The 15,098-nt window shown below is 37.5% G+C and overlaps 2 protein-coding genes across 2 annotated transcripts; one reads left to right on the top strand and one right to left on the bottom strand.

The window, feature by feature from the left end:
* Positions 1-6,587: 6,587 nt before the first annotated feature.
* supt4h1 (SPT4 homolog, DSIF elongation factor subunit) lies at positions 6,588-8,784 on the bottom strand. Its single transcript, XM_005800783.3, has 5 exons — positions 8,605-8,784; positions 8,337-8,443; positions 8,166-8,221; positions 7,095-7,148; positions 6,588-6,772 (listed from the first exon to the last, which is right to left on the bottom strand). The coding sequence occupies exons 1-5, from the start codon at positions 8,671-8,673 to the stop codon at positions 6,705-6,707; spliced, it is 354 nt and encodes a 117-aa protein (XP_005800840.1). The 5' UTR covers positions 8,674-8,784; the 3' UTR covers positions 6,588-6,704.
* A 2,876-nt stretch (positions 8,785-11,660) lies between these two features.
* On the top strand, positions 11,661-14,700 carry LOC106699677 (heat shock factor protein 5-like). The gene is made up of 5 exons (XM_023342566.1): positions 11,661-11,753; positions 12,483-12,559; positions 12,668-12,976; positions 13,985-14,087; positions 14,186-14,700. The coding sequence occupies exons 1-4, from the start codon at positions 11,678-11,680 to the stop codon at positions 14,051-14,053; spliced, it is 531 nt and encodes a 176-aa protein (XP_023198334.1). The 5' UTR covers positions 11,661-11,677; the 3' UTR covers positions 14,054-14,087; positions 14,186-14,700.
* The last annotated feature ends 398 nt before the right edge of the window (positions 14,701-15,098 follow it).

Below are 15,098 nucleotides of genomic sequence, written 5' to 3'. Positions count from 1 at the left end.
GGTAAGTGTTGCAAAAGCATTTCTGGAATGTTTTCCCAACGGATTATTATTATTCTACCTGAAGACAGAATAATACATTTATCTCAACTACAGGAATAAACATAAAGCTGGTGTCAGTCAAGCGTCCATTTTGTATCTTTGTCTTGTTCACAATGGTGCTGCCCGTGTTTTAGCTAGCGCACACAGACATGTCACCCATTATGTCCTCTCAATGTTGGCTTATTAGCGACCAAATGATCCCTGATTTACTCCAACCTTATCTTCCTTCGCAGGCCCTGGGATCAGCTCACCAGCTGCTTTTTAGTTGTCCCTAAAGCTGTGCGGAAGCTCAGAGGAGAAGGAGCTGTTTTTATTGTTTTGTTGTAAATAAGATGGATTTGGGTAAGCGAGTACAATCCAGAAGGATTTTTGTAAATTGTTTTGTCCAAAGATTTCTCTCCTTGTATGCTCGAAACTTTATATTGTGTAGTGGCAGAGTGTAAGTCCTGTTCTTCAGGGAAAATGAATGGTTATTTCTAGAAATTTGTTTTTTACAGAACAAACATGCTTAAATTACCAGCTGACTGTGGGAATATGATGCAGTGGTAACAGATTAATTTATCTTCAAAGGATTTTGCACCTGTTTACCGTCCCAACCTCAACTTCATGCTGGAGAAAGTTCTTGTCCTTAGTAACGCAGTACACTTAAATAAAAACTGCAATAAACCCCCCAAAAAACAAAACAAGAAAGCAGAAAATCCAGCTTTAGCTCTGCTAAAGTCTGACCTCTGAACCTCCGTCTCCATAGTAACTCTCAAGAGACCCAGTTCATTTGTTTGGCTTTATCTCTTGTTTTTCTTTTTGTTTTGTTTTTTTTACATTTACATGATTTCTTTTAGTTTTTTTTTGGGGGGGGGGGGTTTCTAGTCATAATTACATCTTTCAGATTATGAAACAAATGTTAATAACACAGAGATATAACCTTGGTAAATAAAAAAAAAAGATGCTTTTAAACATCTTTTTTCAATTATGTAGAAAAAAAATATACCCAAAGAAATCACTTCCTTTATTAGATCACAGCTTAATTGTGATTAGCCACATTTTTTTTGTTTGTTTTTGTAAAACTGAGTTCAACTTTATTACTAACCACCTAAACCGGGTCAGTGCCTGAAACCACTTAAACATTATTGTGTCTGAAACTTTCCCACACAGCACCAGGTTGCTTTTGGTAGCTTTTCCCCCCCCTCCATATATACAATCATCATTGACAACTGTTTTTGTATTTCCCCAAATTATATTTTTCAGATTTTAAGAAGCATTTCATAATCTAAAATATGTCAAACTCGAGGCTTGTGGGCCAAATCCGGCCCACCTCAGCTTATTATGTGGCCCCTCTAAGTCTTTTGAGGAAAACATAAAAAATAATCTCCAAAAATACTCTTGTATTCTTAAATATTTTTCTTTCAATCAAAACAAAGCTGTTTTTTTTTTTTATCTGTGTATTGCCATGTTTCACAAAGTATTCACTGATTCCAGACACAGATATTTATTAATATTTTAACATTTTGCTAGTGGGCTATTCATGATCTCGATATGGCCTAAATTGGAAATGAGTTTGACCTAAAACTCTAAAAGATTGATTTTGACAACAACAAAAGAGAAGTAGAAAACAACATTTGTGCGGTCCTGCATGTTACCAGGAACAAAACAGAATTTTATTTTTTTTCCAATTCTACTGTATTCCAGAAAAACCCGACTGAACTGGGTCAGACCGGTGAGGCCTTGCTTCTTTTAAAAGGAATCGAAAGCCTTCCTTGAGCTGGTCTCGCTTCTATAGCTGCTTTCTGGTCTGCCGGAGAGAGGAAGTGTTGTCAGCGAGCTCTGACACACATCGGTTTGATCATTCGTGGGGCTTTATTGATCGTGTCCATTCTACGTTCTGACATTCCTACTTCCCCCTCTCTGTGTTGTCCATTTCAGAAAAAGCACAAATGACATTTTGATGAGACAAATCGTTCTCACTCAAACCTGTACTCCACACCTCGTTTACTGATCTGACGCTTTCCGTTTAGCTCAAAGAACTGATGTAGCCAAATAAGGGCAAAAGACAGAGACGAGAGGCCTCTCTGGTGTTTCTCGTGTGTGTGTGTGTGTGTGTGTGTGTATGTGTGTGCGTGTGTGTGTGTGAAAGTGAAGGGTGTGCTTCAACAAAGCTCTATGTGTGGGAGACTCTACAGGGTGGAGCTGAAAGCCTTCCTGGCAACGCCTGTGGTCGTCTGAGCGAAGTTCTCGGTTTTGTTTTTAACTCGCAGCTCTCGTGAAATGACTTCACCCACGTGTTGTTTTAAAGGCGACAGAGCTTCCACTCACACTGGAGGAGGAAGAAAAGAAAGAAAGAAAAAAAAAGAGGCTGAAAATCAGCCACTTTAGCACAGGAAGGCAGACATGGGGTTTAAAAAAAATTAACAATTTGATGATTGTGAGCCCATCGGCACAACCTGAGGCTTGTGGTTTTCTCTGATGACTGTCTTCAGCCAAAGGCTTAATTCTGCCGTTCTCCAGTCGGCTCACAGTGGAAAGTAACACTTAACACCCCATGGATTTGAATAACTGATTTTATTTTTCTTTGGTTTTTTCCCCCCCCTTTTGCTCCTAAAAACACTAGCATGAAGGAAATGGTGGGGAAAGGGGCTCTGGTACGGTAATGCTAATTCAGTTTCAGATTTGTTTCTACAATTTTCCCCCTTCTGCCGCCACATTTAGGTCAGAGCTCGACATCGAAACTGCACCTGCTCGGTTCATTTTTCTACGCCGAGACAGAATCTAACGTCCTGCTGAGGTTTTGCAGCGTCCTCTCTCGTTTTCTATATTCTTATTGCAGTATTTTGTTGCAAGCCTTTCTTTTCCTTTCCCCACCCATTTATTTTGAGCTGTTTCTTCACTTCCTGCTTCAGCCCTAGATGTAATTTCATTCTTTTAGCTGTTCATGTGAAAACAAGACCACCACAGAGAGATAAATTCACTTTTTTTTTCTTCTTTTTTTTGTTTTTTTACATACATGCTTCGTTAAACCCGGTTTTACCATTTTGGTATTTTGGGTTGAAATATTTTAAAACACTTAGACACAAAACATCTGTATTTCACTTGTTTTTTTTTATTTTTTTTACATCCTTATTTAGGAGTCAAAGCAGTAAACTTAAGAGTATAATGTCACCTGTTTTAGACCTAGCCATAGCATTAGCACAAATCAGTGTCTCCAGGCTAACCTTTATGCTACCTAATCCCTTCAACAATGCTAATCTCAGCTCTTTATTTTGGGATTAGTCATTTTACAGTAATTCCTTCCTTTATTGTTTCTATCCTGTTAAAAGACCTTTCATGTGAATGAGTAAGCATCTGTCAAAAGTGTCTTGTTTGTGACAGAGCAGCACAAAATAGGGCATAATTTTGACAACAATGTTTCATATAAATCTGAAAACTATTGGGTCTATATGTGTTTAGCTTCTCTGAGACAGAGAAGTACAGAACGTTATTTCTGGGGCTCGGTAGTTGAAATTGGAGGACTGCAGCTTTGATTCCAGCTTCCACGCATCAAAGTGCCCATGGGCACGGTGTGTGTTGGTGCATAAATGTTTTTGAGTGCAATTTCGTGAGTGTGGTCCTACTGTAAAGTGCTTTGACTGGTCAATATGACTGAAAAAGTCCAATATAAGTTTAAGTCTATTTACAGTGTCACTGCAGGAAACCTTTGGGATTATATTTTCTATCAACTATGGCCATCTAGAAACATTACTACATCCGTATTTGACAACACCTGTACATTTTAGTCTTCAAACCGCGCCACAGATTCTCATTTGGATATATGTTTGGACCTTGCTGAATCGTGAAGCCATTGTTACTTATAAATACACTTTCATCTAGAACTCTCCATTGTCACTCTGGCTGTATGGTTAGGGTTGTTGTTCTGCTGGAAGTGAACCTTATATTAAATTATAGACAGGCGAATTCTGTTTACCTATCTACAGGTTTCAGGGTAACAGTGTTCACAGTGCTACGCTACTTTATGTTAGTCTGTCATGTAAAATGGAAATAAAACACAGTGGTTGTAACATGAGAAATGTAAAATCTGCAGCAGCCAAAATCGCCTGAGGTTCCACAAGTTGGGGCTCTTTGGTCCTTTGTTATTCAACAGCAAATAGTTTGATGAAATCTAACAGTTAAACGAGCAGTTGAACAGTTTCCCACTTTCTGATAAACGTAAGTCGTAAAGTTTCCTAGCTGTACTGTAAAAACCCATTTTTTGAGAGATAAAGCATTTATATCATGACTTTATTTCCATCAGTGAATATTAACACCAACATCTGACTTTCTTCTGTAGCTGGCGTAAATTGTGCTCAAGTTTATTTGATCGTGTCGATGTACTCTGTGTGTGTGTGTGTGTGTGTGTGTGCGTTTCTGTTTGTGTGACATATCTATTAAGTCTTTTTTCAGCTGTTTCTTATTTTGTTTGTGCCGATTGAGTCAGCATTTCCATAACACTTAACATAAATTCAGTTTGGTAAAAACAAAGCACTTGGCATCCTGAATTGCTATTGCACAAAACAGTACTGAATTAAATGTAAAAAAAAGAAAAAAAAAAAGAATGTTATACATCTATATCCTTTTTTTCTGCTACTGCAGCTTTTTTTTCCCTTTTTTTTTTCTTTACAGCTGCACTAGCTGTAAAAACTCACTGCCTACTTCTGCAACCACGACAGAAAAGAAAAGAGAAAGGACTGGTTTCCTTATTCTCAGCTATATGGTTTGCACGTCATTCCGTCTTCCTATTTACCGTCCTTTGTGGGCCTTTGTGGTCTTTCATTAAAGTAAATAGAAGCATTTCTGGATAAAAGGAACTGGGACAACTGTCCATCATCAAATGTGAGCCTTTATGAAACAAAATATTAATTAAAAAAAAAAAAACCAGTTATTTAGCTGAGCTTAAAATTGTCAGTTGTGGATTAAGGTAGGAGTAAAATACCGGACTTTCACTAAGGACTTATAATGAAACATTACATCAGCACCGCAGCAGCTATAAGCAACATGCGCTGCTCCCTCTGCCCACTTTTGCAGATTTAGAAAGTTCTCGCTGTGCGTGACTTTGATGCATTTGATGCATCAGTAAAAAAAAAAAAAGTGAAATCAGACGAGCTGCAGGCCTTCGGGACGTAAACAGGACTTCTTCCTCTGTCACGCAACAGATGACAATGACAGCCAAGCAACCTGAGACGTTATTCTTTTATATGTGAAACTGTAACCACGGCAGTAACTAAAACTGAAAGATCCCTTCTGGTTACACCGGAGGCTTTTTTGGTTACGGACACTAGGAAGGAGACTAGAAGCAGACAGGCGGCGTGTGTCCTACGAACAAGAGAAACTCAGCAGAAGGCGCCATCTTGTGGTCCAGATTAATAAGAGCAAGGATGTTTGTGCAACTGTCCAGACCAGTCACAGTGATTAGAGTTGATTCCAGTCTACATTTCATGCAGGTAAATCTCAGTAACACCGAACATAATTGAAAACTGAATTTACTTCATTAACTCAATTTGAAAAATTAAACTCATACATTATGTTTATTTTGACTATTATGGCTTTCAGCTAATGACAAGCCAAAATCCAGTTTCTCAAAAAAAAAAAAACACCAATAAGTCCACATAAGACAATTTTTTTAAAGGATATTTAGTCTAGAAATGTTTATGTCCTACAAAATAATGGGGGAAAACTGATGTCAGTTGTACTCGGATACCCCTCTCAGGAGAGTTAAGCCTTTTACTGAGGTTTAACCAAAGTGGAAAGTTGAGTGGAAAGAAAAAGGTGTCAATTTTTAAACCATTCACAAGCTGCAGATATTAGAAACTTGTCATCTAGGTAAGGAGGAAAAGGACTGAACTACCATTGCTACCATTTGCTCAATGGTAGCAAAGTCCTGAGTCATAAAGTAAAATTGCTTTTAATTTTAATCTACCTGAAAATTTTAGAGCACTTCGTGTTAGTGACAAACTTCATAAAGACGGTGAATTCACTTTGTAAAAAGTACCCAAATCTAGTCTAAAGAGTCTTTTTGCATAAAGCTAGCCTAATCCAGACAGACAGAGCTAATTCTGTAACTCTAATAAGTTCAGAAAATGAGAGGCGAGTCCTGTTCTATTTTTCTTTCTCATCATAAGAGACATGGGAGAATTTCCAAAGTCTAAGTGACTATGCATCCATTCGATCACCATAGTTTCCACTGACCAGGGCTGCATCGCTTTCATCAATAAATGAACACAACAGCAATTATTCTTTCCAATGACTCCACTGCTTTGTGTCTTTCCTCGGCTGTGGTTTGTTACTCAGCAACAAACTGCTGTGTCATCCTGCAGTCTGTCTGACTCTGCTCCGCACACAGAAATGAGCTATTTTTAGCCTGCTTCTGGCAGGCAGCGCCTTCCCTAGTTTTCACATGGGCTCTTCACCGTCCAAAACAAAAGTCTTGAGCGCAGAGAAGAAGAGCGGTGACCACCTGTTACCTGACCTCATCAACATTTTCAGTTGTAGAACGTGCAAAGATCAGACAGTCATTACGGTTATAATAAAAAAAAAGACCTTTATTTTTGTTTATCATGACAAAAAGAACCAGGATCAAAAAGATGCATATGACTAAATGTGCTGTTGCACAAAGACAATAAAGCAGGAAACTGAACAAGTTATGTTTTCACTGCAGTGTCTCTGGATTTGTACATCACTCCCCTGCTTTTCAGCTCTCTCACCACACCTTAGAAAAGGGAGAAAATCATTAGCAACATGAAAGGCAAGACGGCTTAGTAATAAAACACTAAACAGCAAAATTATCTAACTTTTTTTTTTTTTTTGCACAGTATTTTCTGCATCTTTGGTAAGCAGTATGGTGAGTCTGGTTGCCTTGCAATGTCAAATTGGCTCTTTAAAAAAGGAGCTAAAATAAGATATTGCTTCTGCTCCATAACTGACACACTGAATTATGTCAAGTTTTTGTAGCATTATGGGGAGGCTACAATTATTACACAGAGACAAAACCATTTCTACTGAGTGCGTCTGCTTTGCAGTAGGTTTATTACCTGGAGGTAGCCTGCCTGTCACCGACACTGCGTATACACCCGGCTTGCAGTTACCTTTGAAAGAAGCAAAGAAATGTTATTTGAACTCCTTTTAAGCGTAGAAAATTAGTACTGTGTTGCAATGATTTTATTGGGTCAGGTGGAGAAAATTAACAGAAATTTCATATATAAGGAAACTGCTGTTAAGACTATTGCAGCTGTAAGAAAAGTCCAGGTAACTAATATTTATCTGTGTTTTGTTTTTTTGTTTTTTTAGCAATTTCTGTAATTCTGTTCATAAAGCCAGAGTACGAACAAATAAACGTCTTTGACATTTAGGCAATGTTTAAATTGGTCTTTGCCAAATACATCAGAGACAAACAGCAAACACATAATTTGGATAACTACTATGGTAAAATGACCAAAACCTGTAGACTGTGTTAAGCAAATAAAAACGGGTGGAGTCAGTTCTTTTGTGAGGGGAACATTTTTGATTCCAAGATACATAATGTGAAGGATTTAACTAATCCCTACAACTATCTGAAGTTTAAACAAAGAGCAACTAATATCAACATGGATTCATCTTTATTTTACACAGTTTAAGTAAATACCTTTCAGCAGTCTAAAATAAGAGAAGATGCTTGGTCAAAAGAAGCATTTATAATGTATTTTTGTATTTTTTAAAAGCCATATATGAAGTGGAATATTTTTTTATTTGTGTTTATTTTAAAATATGATACGCTACACTAACAAATGTGACTGTAGAGCACCATATTATTCAACATAACATCTTGAATAAAAAAATATTATAAATGAACTGATATTTATTCGAATCAGTAAAAAAAGATTTGGGGTGACAATTTCTCACATAATGTAAAACGAGGTACATAGATGTTACCAGAACTTTAGCTTGTAGCAATCCACAGTCAATTCAGGCTTTTTTGATGGACTAAAAAAGTTATTTTCTTTCAGACGCAACCGATTTTTAAAAATTGGCTTACAATGTTAATAGTAGTGACTGGGTTAACAGGAAATTATACATTTCAGTGGAAACGAAGGAAGTGTTTAGAGCACCTATAGCCTTAGTTTTACCTATTCTCTGCCATTTAGCCACCCAGCTGTCTTCAGGACTCATCATGGCTACAACTCTGGGAACACACAGGAAGGAATTAACATTACAATAAGTAGACAATTAATTATTTTTATTTTTCCTGTTCACCAAAGTGCTGTACAAGGTAAGTCACTTGTTGAGTGATTGTTTACCCATCAAACGAGGAACTTGTGCATTCATAAACCATTTCTCTGTTTCCCTTCATCTGCAGGTACGACTCACAATTGTCACAACCGTCATATTCAAACTGGTCGATGGTCTGAAGACGGCAAAAAACAAAACAAAACAAAACAAAAAAAAAACACAACACACACGCACACGAGACAAATTAAGCAGAGGTAAATTAAAAATAGAAAAAACAAATGCGACAGGAAAGCTAACAGTAAGCATAGACGTTAAATGGGTCTTTACTAGGTTTACCTTTACAAGAGAACACAGCAGACAGGCCCGGAGGTGGCGGAGGTCTTTTGGCACCGTTTCTAATGCCATTATTTTTAAATTTCCAAACAATGTACCGCTATAATACAAGTTATTAGACTGGCTAATGTTTGTGGCTATGTATGTTTTTTTTAAGCGACGACTAATGACGTAGTAGGTAGTTCTAGGACCCAGACTATGGCGTCCTAATTGTGCGCCTGATTAAAAACAAAATCCCTTGAAGCTATCAGTTTTGAAACATCTTAAAGATATATTAATACCAGTGCCGCTGCTGAAAGACAATGAATTTAAACCATGCCAGTAAAATTCAGCATTCAATTTACAATAATTCATATCAATGTATTTTTTTCTAAAAAATTGAAATACAACACATTTTATTTTTAGAAACCCTTTTAAGTTGCTATATCCATATATCAAAATTATGATGAGTAAAAATAGGAGTACAAACTAATTAACAATAGGAAAAGTCCAACTTATTACTGCAATGTTTGCTAGAACCAGCTTCAGCAGTAATAACCTTGAAGTAATATATATTTTTTTTATCTAGACTTAATCTGTTTCTCACAATGTATCTGTACGCAATACTTGGTCAGTTCTCCTTTTGCATGAGTTACTGTGGTGTATATGTGGTGTGGTACAGAAGCAATAAGCCTGTGAAGATGTTAAGGAAGTCCAGGTTGCTTTGATGGTGACATTCAGTTCATTTGTATTGTTTGGAAGGTTCTCATCTTTCTCTTGACAATACTCCAGCGGTGTGTCTTCTGGTCAACCCTCTTCTCTCTGTACACAAATGACTGTACCTCCATCTGAAAAAACTGAGAATTTTGCAAATGACACATTGATAGTTCTTTTTCTATGCAGACCCCACACATCCTGGACAAAGACTGCTTATAGACTTTTGCTTTTAGACTGGTAGTAAGGAGCATTGTCTGCAAAAACCAGTCATCACAGAGACGGTTTCGTCCTCCAGGCTGTCTCTGATGAATAGAATGCACACCTTAAAGCCTGAGTATCCATCTTTGTATGTTGACTTTTGAATAACTGACTCCTTCTGCTTCAGTCCATGCAATGTAACTCTTAAATTGACTTTGGTTCACAATTCCTTCAAGACTGTGGTTATTCCTGTTGCTAGGGCACACTTCTTTCTTCCACTCAAATTTGTGCAGGACATAAGACTTTACCATCAAATTTTTTTTCTAAAAATAATTTTTGTTTTGGTTGGTGTTATGTTAAATTTTTCTGCGATACAGTGTTTTAGATTTTTATTGGCCATAAGCAATAATTATGAAAATTATTACAAATGTGAATATATTTTAGATAAATATATTACATAGTGAATCTGAGTTTCACTTTTATTAAATTTTAAAATGTTCATTTTCATGATTTTCTAATTTGGTAAGATGCATAACTCAAAAGGATTTTGCTGCATCCTACGTGTAAAAATTTGTTTCAGTCAGTGTTCCATAATTGTTTCATATGGTATAATATCAAATTGAAACCATTTGAAATGGTTTAAATCAATTTTGGACAGCCCTTGAGCTTCCTCTTTGAGGCTGTCATGCAACAGTCAGAAGCTTCAGTCAGAAGCTTCTCCAGATATGCTGTAGCACAGAGCGCTACAAAAGTTACAACGATATTTAATTTTCCTTTTGGATCAATAAAATATTTCTCAATTGAATTGAATTTTGATTTAATGGAGACAGTTGGAGCCAGAACCAGGTTACCATGGAAACGTCAGACCTCCAACAGCTCCAACGATTTTGGGAATTCCCAACAGTTTGAGCCACAGTGACCCAAGGTATGTTTACAACTGAGTCTTGGTTTATTCCAGCACTAAATATTTAAAAATTTATATTTGACTTTTTAGGTAGCCTTAAATAACGTCACAAATAGGTTTATTTTAGTTTAAAGGTGTTTAGCGATGCTTTTGCTAAAGTTAGCCAACGTTTCATAACTGCTAACAGCAATATTGCTGAACATTCTTGCAATTTTCAGAAATTTCCTTAAGTTTCCACTCACGATGTTATTATCATCTGTAATAATTAGCGTTATTTCATTTTTAGATACTGAATTTGGGCTTTTATTACTTTTGGTCACCAAGAACGAGACTATTAGCAACTTGGTTACAACGGCTAAGTTAGCCCCATGATGTCCGTTGCTTTTTCAGAGGAAGCCCTGCCACTTAGCATCGCCTGTTCCAGCTATACAAATGAAAGCATGGATGATGCTAACAATTTCAACCCCGGCAACATCAACCCCAATATTTTCCCCGCCAAGCTTTGGCGTTTGGTGAACAACCCTGCAGACGGAGCCATTCGCTGGGACAGCCGCGGCCAGGTGATTGTTATCGACCAGCAGCTCTTCGAGACCCAGATCCTGTCCCCCACCTCCAGGACCTTCAACAGCACCGACACCTTTAAGACCACCAACTTCTCAAGCTTCGTCCGCCAGCTCAACCTGTATGGATTTAAAAAGGTCGATCTGCCCGCTGACCACGAAGAAGAAGCGGGCAACAGGCTGTATCATCATTTTCACAACCCGAACTTTCAGCGGAGTTGCCCTCAGCTTTTGGAGAATCTCGTCAGGCTCACTGTGGATAACAAAGCCAAGCTTAAAGCCGGACAGGACATAAGCTCCCGGCTTCCCAACCCTAACCGATTCCAGCGATTAGGTTTCAGCACAGACGGCAAAGACAATGTCCTAAAAGGAAGTAAGTGAGATCTGATGAACTCCTGTTGTTAATACTGACCAGAATTAACGAAAATAGTTGAAATTTTGTTAATGTCCAACTGTGTTTGGTCCAGGATACTTCTTGCCTCCGCGACCCTCAAACCAGTCACCAGCGCATCCGTACCATCCCCATAAATCCCAGACTATGAGACCTCAGAGTGGAACCCCAGTCCCACCACGGTACCTGCGCCGGGTTCCTGGTGCAGATCTCTCACCCACCACTCTGCCCCTGGTGAAAGACGGGCCGATGCCTTTGAGGCACCCTTACACTGGAGGGTCCTCAAACTCCAAAACCCTGCATGTTCAGCAGGGCTTCCTACCTCGTATGAGCAACCGAGAAACACATTTCAATAGTTTTAGTCCTCGGAATCCCCAGTATCAACCTGGCTACTATCCCACAGGTAAGGCGAAGGTTGTAGTAGTGTGAGTTGACAAATCAACAGAGACAAGCAGTTGTTGAAAAGTTACTAAAAGGTTACACAATTTTGAGAATAGTATGTTTTAAAATATTATTGCCACTTCAAAAAAAAAAGAACCACCTTTTTCTGCAAATACAGCTCAAGTCAGTGTCTGTGTATCATCTTTCACATCTAGCAAATTGCCCCCCCCCCCAATTTTCTTTGCAGTATTGCTCAATCTTAATGATATTTAATAGAGTACTTGTATCTTTCTCCATATTCTTACTTGGATCTAAGTCTGGACTTTAGGTCATTTTAAACCTTGTTTTTCCTATAATCTAAATGAGTCTATTGCCACCCCAGTTGCATGTTTAGGCATATTTCCCTTCTGAAAGATGAACCTACCTACCAGTCTCAAGTACTGTGCAATCTCTAGCATGTTCTCTTCCAGAGTTTTTTTTAATTATGAAATTTCTGTATGCATCTGTTTGCAAATAGATGCTGCATCGAAGTGCGTGCAAAAAAAGAAACTTGAAAGCCACATTCTGCTTAGTATTGATCTATTGCATATAGTAGCAGTACGTTACATTGACATTTGTGGTCACAATGAGAGAAAATGCTCAAATGTTTATGCGATATGAATATTTTTGAGAGGAAATGCACTTGCAGTCACATGGGAGCTCAAAGTCCTGACTTGAAACTCTACAATTTAACGTCTTTTCCTGTTTGAAGTTTGCCCTTGCTTCCACCCGAACCTTGTCTCACCGAATATAACAGGCCTCCAGTTTCCTCCCAGACGTTTTTACCAGGTCGGTGAATAAGAGTGGATGAAGTTTTTTATGTTTTCATCATTAACTCAGTTTTTAAAACATAATTGACATTGAATTTTTTTTTCGGGTTTTTTTTTACTCGTCTAGGCTGAAGGTCCCATGACCGTGTTCGACCCCAACCGCAACTTACAAACTTCCGAAAGCCAGGAAGTGAAAAAGCCTGAAGTTAACTTGGATGTAGTTTTCCAGATTGCAGATGAGGTGATGCAAACTTCACCCAGTGCCTGTCTGGTGAAAGTGGAGAGCGCAGAGAAACCCGTCTCTGTGCCACAGCCTTCCTCTGACCCCAGGGATGCACTCGCATATAAAAACAGCAGAGCTCCTGTAGTTAAAAAGGAGAATGAGGAGCTTGTGGTTTCAGTACCTGAGCAAATGGCTGAAGATGTGATATATGAGGTGAGTCTTTGTGCCAAACACATCTTTATTGGAGTTGATATTTGCTTTTGAAGGAAATGAACCGTGAATTTATTGGAAACACCTAGAAATGTTGTCTGTTATTTGCAGGCTTTGTTTAGACCAGCGAATGATTATCTTTATTATTAATGTGTGTCTTTATGCTTTGTGTATAATTAATACACTGCAAGAACACAAAGTCTTAGCAAGTATTTTTGCTGTAGTTTCAAGTGCAAATATCTCGGTACCCTTGAAATAAGAGAAAATTTACTTACAAGTAACCTTTCGGTGATATATAGAAGCTTGTTTTAAGTCAATAATTCCTAAATCTTGATGAAAAAAGTACTAGTTCCGCTTTTTCTCTTATGAGAAAAATGTCTCGTTATAAGTGAAATAATTTGCCAATTTCTTAATCAATATTAAGGAATTATTGACTTAAAACAAGCTAATAAATCTTGCTAAAGAGTTACTTACATTATACGTTAATTTTGTCTTATTTTAAGTACACTGGGATATTTACACTAGAAACTAGAGCAAAACACTTAATACGATTTTGTGGTATCAAATATCTAAAACTAAATATTTAAGATATATTTTTTTAAGCAGAACGCTACAGTTAAGTTCATTTATTCTTTGGGGAAAAAAATTTATCTTACTGAATATTGCATAGACAATAATGTTATTAAAAAAAATAAGATTACCCACTGGGAAACAGAGTAGTGCTTTTATAACAATTCTGCCTAATGTTTCGACTATAATACCTTTTGCTGCAGTTTCCAAATAGCCTTACCACGATGGACGGCCCTCCTTTAGTTTTCACAACCTTGTGTTTTTTTATAACTGGGGAAAATGTTTCACCAAGTTGGATTTCCTTTTCTTGTACAGAGCGGAATGCTTAAAACTTTTGTTTATCATCATACCTGTTTACATAGAATAAATCCAGGAATGAGTAGACTAAATTCTATTTATTGTTTGGGTTTTTTTTGTCATCTTCCTCCGTGTCTCGGCAAGGTTCAGTTTGATCAAGACAATGATGCCGAGCTCGTAAACGTCGAGGTTAGCAACTCGGTTCAGGATTAAGATGAGCAGGACAGCACAGGGACTTGCTTCTTAGGTAAGGCATGACAGGAGCACATTTAGAGGAAATGTAGTGGAAAGAAAGGTTGCATGATTATTTAGAGTCAGTGACAGGCGGTTACCTCTCCCCTTTAGATCTCAGCTCACTGATTGATTCAGCTTGCGACAAGAAGTATCCACAATGAGTTCACAGTGCGACTTCAGGCTCCACTTTGATGATTACTTCCTGTGTAAAAAAAAAAAAGAAGAAGTTGTTTTCATATAAATCTTTTCTCTTTAGTTTCTTTTGTGATTGTGCAGTTGTGCTTTTTGCTGTAACTAGAATAATTTCAACTGTAGTATGTTTGTTTTGAACCATTTAAAATTTCACATCAAAAGGTATGCATGTTTTTAAGGACTGTAATTTGATATGAAGACTTTGGAAAGGATTCTTATGAATTGTAGTGTTGTACGACTCAGCTACTTTAACTCGAAGCAGTGGTGTGTGTCATAGCGGAAAACAGAACCCTCTGTTCAATTACATTTCTTAGTGAGAAATTGCTTTTATTTTTCATTTCATTTCTTGTCTGAAGCACCTTTAAAACCTGTGAATGTCACGATTTTTAAAGTACACTGCAAAAACTTTCTTATTAAAACAGACTACACTTTCCAGCTGCCTGGTTTATTTACGAGGAATTTGTTGGTACGGCGGAAATGTCCTGTATAGAGACACTAGGGGGCGCCATTTAGCTTTTTTTGATTAGTTTTGATGGCGTGGGGCAGCTCCACCCTCAGCTTGTCTACATGCTGCCTTCACGTGTAATTTGTAAATTGAAAGTAAATGAACGGATTTATTTTTTTTTTAATTAGATTTTTTAATTTAACATTTTTACATCGTTTTGATGGGGTTCACGTAAGTATGTAAACGTATAGTGCTCGATAGTTCCTCGGCTTTTAAAATAAGTATAACGTTGCAGAAAATGTTACTGAGTTTAGAGCGTTACAATAATGACGTATGATTAATTACGCATAATCTCTTTAGACGACTCAAAATCTGCTTTCTCTTTTT

This window comes from Xiphophorus maculatus, chromosome 11 (genome assembly GCF_002775205.1).
Source record: "Xiphophorus maculatus strain JP 163 A chromosome 11, X_maculatus-5.0-male, whole genome shotgun sequence".
Taxonomy (NCBI): Eukaryota; Metazoa; Chordata; class Actinopteri; order Cyprinodontiformes; family Poeciliidae; genus Xiphophorus; species Xiphophorus maculatus.
This window is presented reverse-complemented; position numbering and strand designations above follow the sequence as displayed.